Source organism: Genypterus blacodes, unplaced genomic scaffold, assembly GCF_046128005.1.
Source record: "Genypterus blacodes isolate CSIRO-AG114 ecotype Tasmania unplaced genomic scaffold, CSIRO-AGI_Gbla_v1 ptg000072l_1, whole genome shotgun sequence".
Taxonomy (NCBI): domain Eukaryota; kingdom Metazoa; phylum Chordata; class Actinopteri; order Ophidiiformes; family Ophidiidae; genus Genypterus; species Genypterus blacodes.
The window spans coordinates 1,667,853-1,670,586 of record NW_027466882.1 but is presented as its reverse complement, the minus strand read 5'-3'; the positions used below and the strand labels follow the sequence as shown (position 1 = coordinate 1,670,586).

Below are 2,734 nucleotides of genomic sequence, written 5' to 3'. Positions count from 1 at the left end.
TGTGTTGTTGTTGTCATCCTGAGCTCAGTGAGGCTCTGCTGCCTTCAGTCACATGAAGCTTCACTGAGATGAGCTGCAGTGACTGTGGTCACTCTGAACCTGGGCCATCTTCTTCCTGCACACACTCACTAAGCTGCACTGACAACACTGAGTCTGCTCCTCTTCGTCGTCTTTCACTCTTCCTCCTCGTCGCCCTGTTTCCAGCCTGATTCTCTGGTTTCTCTGCTGTGTCTCTCTCTTCTTCCCCTTTGTCTCCCTTTGGTCTGTATGATCATATTCATCCTCTAGTTCTCTGATTCTGCAGATTATTGCTCTGTTCTCTTCCGTGCTACACGTGTTTCTGCTACTTACACAAAATGTGTTAAGTTGTTATCAATAAAATGACAGTTTCAATAGAAAGTCAACGTCTCTGTGTGTTTACAGCAGATACGTTCGCACAACATGTTGCACTGTGTAACTATGGATACACACAGAAAAGAGATGATGAAAGAGATGATTTAATATTTGTGCACAGATCAAATGATTTCACTTCCATGAAACATTTCAACAGTGACAGTGGTGACAAATGTATTTCTCTCAACCCTCCACATGACTTTGTGCTTCATGTTTCTCTGGATCATAAACCTCCATCAGAGAAACAAGCAGACGTTCAACCTTTCTAAATGCTGCAGGATGGAGAAACACAAGCTAACATGAGAGAACCTCAACCTCATCACACACACACACTGTAAACAGAAAACAGATGATTACATCACAACATCTTCATCCTGGACAGTAAAACACAACATATTTAGTGTTTCTCTCTGGATTAAATCTCAAATGATCACAGATTGAAACCTACAAATAAGACACGAAAAACAAAATCAATGTTGAAATAATTTCATCCTTAACTCCACCACCAAAACAAAAAGAAAATCACAGAGAAATCTCAGCCTGACAGATTTTGAGCTCTTTGCTCTTTGCATCAGCAGCTTTTCCAACATAGAAATATGGAAACAGTTTCTCAGTGAAAGTGTCTCTGTAAGTGTAGATGTGAGTTGCGTCTTCAGGGTCGTAGAAGGACACCTCCCCCCTGTCATAGTCCAACTGGACTCTGATCCCCTGGAGACTCTTCTTCACACTCACTGTCCCACCAAGTCCATCAGTGTATTTTCCACTATGATGAAACAAACACCAGAATCCATATTTCGGTATATGATAAACGTCCCACTTCCTGTCAGCTGACTCTTTAGCCAAACCCACAATCCAGTGAGGAAGGTCTCCCACCTCCACCTCCCAGCTGTGTTTCCCTGAGCTGAAGCCCTCAGAGCCCAGAACATCGGTATATTTAGTGTGTCTCTCTGGATTATCAGGAAGCTGTTGGTGTGTGTCTCCCGCTCTCACACTGATCAGGTCATCAGACAGATAGAGCCATCTGTTTGCAGTGTTTGGGTCCAGAATGACAGGAGTGAAGGTGATGTTGTCCTTCATCTTGTCCCAGACTCTGAAGGACAGGTTGCCCAGGTGTTTGGCCACATCTATCAGGGCTCCTGAGAGCAGCTGTGGATCTGACAGTGAGCACTGGGATCTGGTTCTGCTCTGAGTGGCTTTGTAACTGCTGAGGAAGGACACGTTGTGTTTCTGCAGCTCTTCTTCAACAGCACAGATACTGTCTGAAAGAGAGGAGAGCTTCTCCTCAATCATCTTCATCTCTCTGGCCATAGCCTTCCCCTTCTGCTCCTCTTCCTCCCTCAGAGCTGCCAGTCTGGACTCCTCTTCCTCTTTCAGGAGCTGCTGGAGCTTGTTGAACTGGGCTCTGATCTGCTTCTCTGTGGACATCAGCTGCTTCTTGGAGTGTTGAAACATTTTATTGTATGTTTCTTTAGCTTCTTTGTATTTCTTCTTCTTGTCCTGCAGAGACTCTAAGTCAGATTCCAGTTGGTCCTTCAGCTCACTGACTGCTTGTTCTATAGGAACCACATTGTGACTTTGATGGAGTGAGAACTCACAGACAGAACACAAAGCTCTCTGCTCGTCCTTACAGAACAATTTGGGCTTTTCTTTATGTTTCCTACACACCAGCTCCTCTTCCTCCTTTTTCTCTTCTTTCTGAGTCTCAGATGGTCCAAACTTCAGTTTCCCAACAAAGGAGTCAGCAAGTTCCTTCAAAGTAAAGTTCACTCCAAATGTTTCTTTTGATGATTTCCTTTTACAAATCGGACAGTTTTTGTTTTGAGCTTGTTTCCAGAATAGTTCCAGGCAGCTGGAACAGAAGCTGTGGTTGCAGCCCAGAGTCACAGGATCTCTGAACGTCTCTGTACACACATGACAGCTCAGGAAACCTTCCAAAAGAGCAATTTTCTCTGCCATTTTCTCTGGTATCCAGATTGTCTGTTTACTGCAAAACTCACCAAATTGAAGTTGTCCCGACGTCTTTTTTGAAGTCCTACAACACAAATGTCTTGTGAGCTCTCACTCCCTGTAATGGCGTCTCGGCTCTGTTCAGCGACAACAAATACACTTTCACTTTCTCTGGCCTCTTATTCAGAAGTTATGCAATATCACAATGTGACCAGCAGATGGTGGTGACAGCACAACTTTCAGATTTTACCCTGTAAATGTCTTCTATCGCGCACTTCCCGGTTAAAATCACGGATCACTGTACTGTGGTGTAAGGGACTAAACTGAATCTAAAGCTGTACTATGTAAGATTTGTATGTAAAAATGCTGTCTTCTCTGCTTATTAAAGGAGCTG

General features: G+C 43.9%; 1 protein-coding gene across 1 annotated transcript; it reads right to left on the bottom strand.

The window, feature by feature from the left end:
• Nucleotides 1–515: 515 nt before the first annotated feature.
• On the bottom strand, nt 516–2,505 carry LOC143005820 (E3 ubiquitin-protein ligase TRIM35-like). Its single transcript, XM_076157216.1, has one exon. It carries the CDS (start codon nt 2,347–2,349, stop codon nt 916–918), a length of 1,434 nt encoding a protein of 477 aa, XP_076013331.1. The 5' UTR covers nt 2,350–2,505; the 3' UTR covers nt 516–915.
• Nucleotides 2,506–2,734: the final 229 nt, after the last annotated feature.

What these genes read in the sequence shown, in the direction of transcription:
- LOC143005820 (XM_076157216.1), bottom strand. Translation starts at nt 2,349, where the DNA reads ATGGCAGAGAAAATTGCTCTTTTGGAAGGTTTCCTGAGCTGTCATGTG.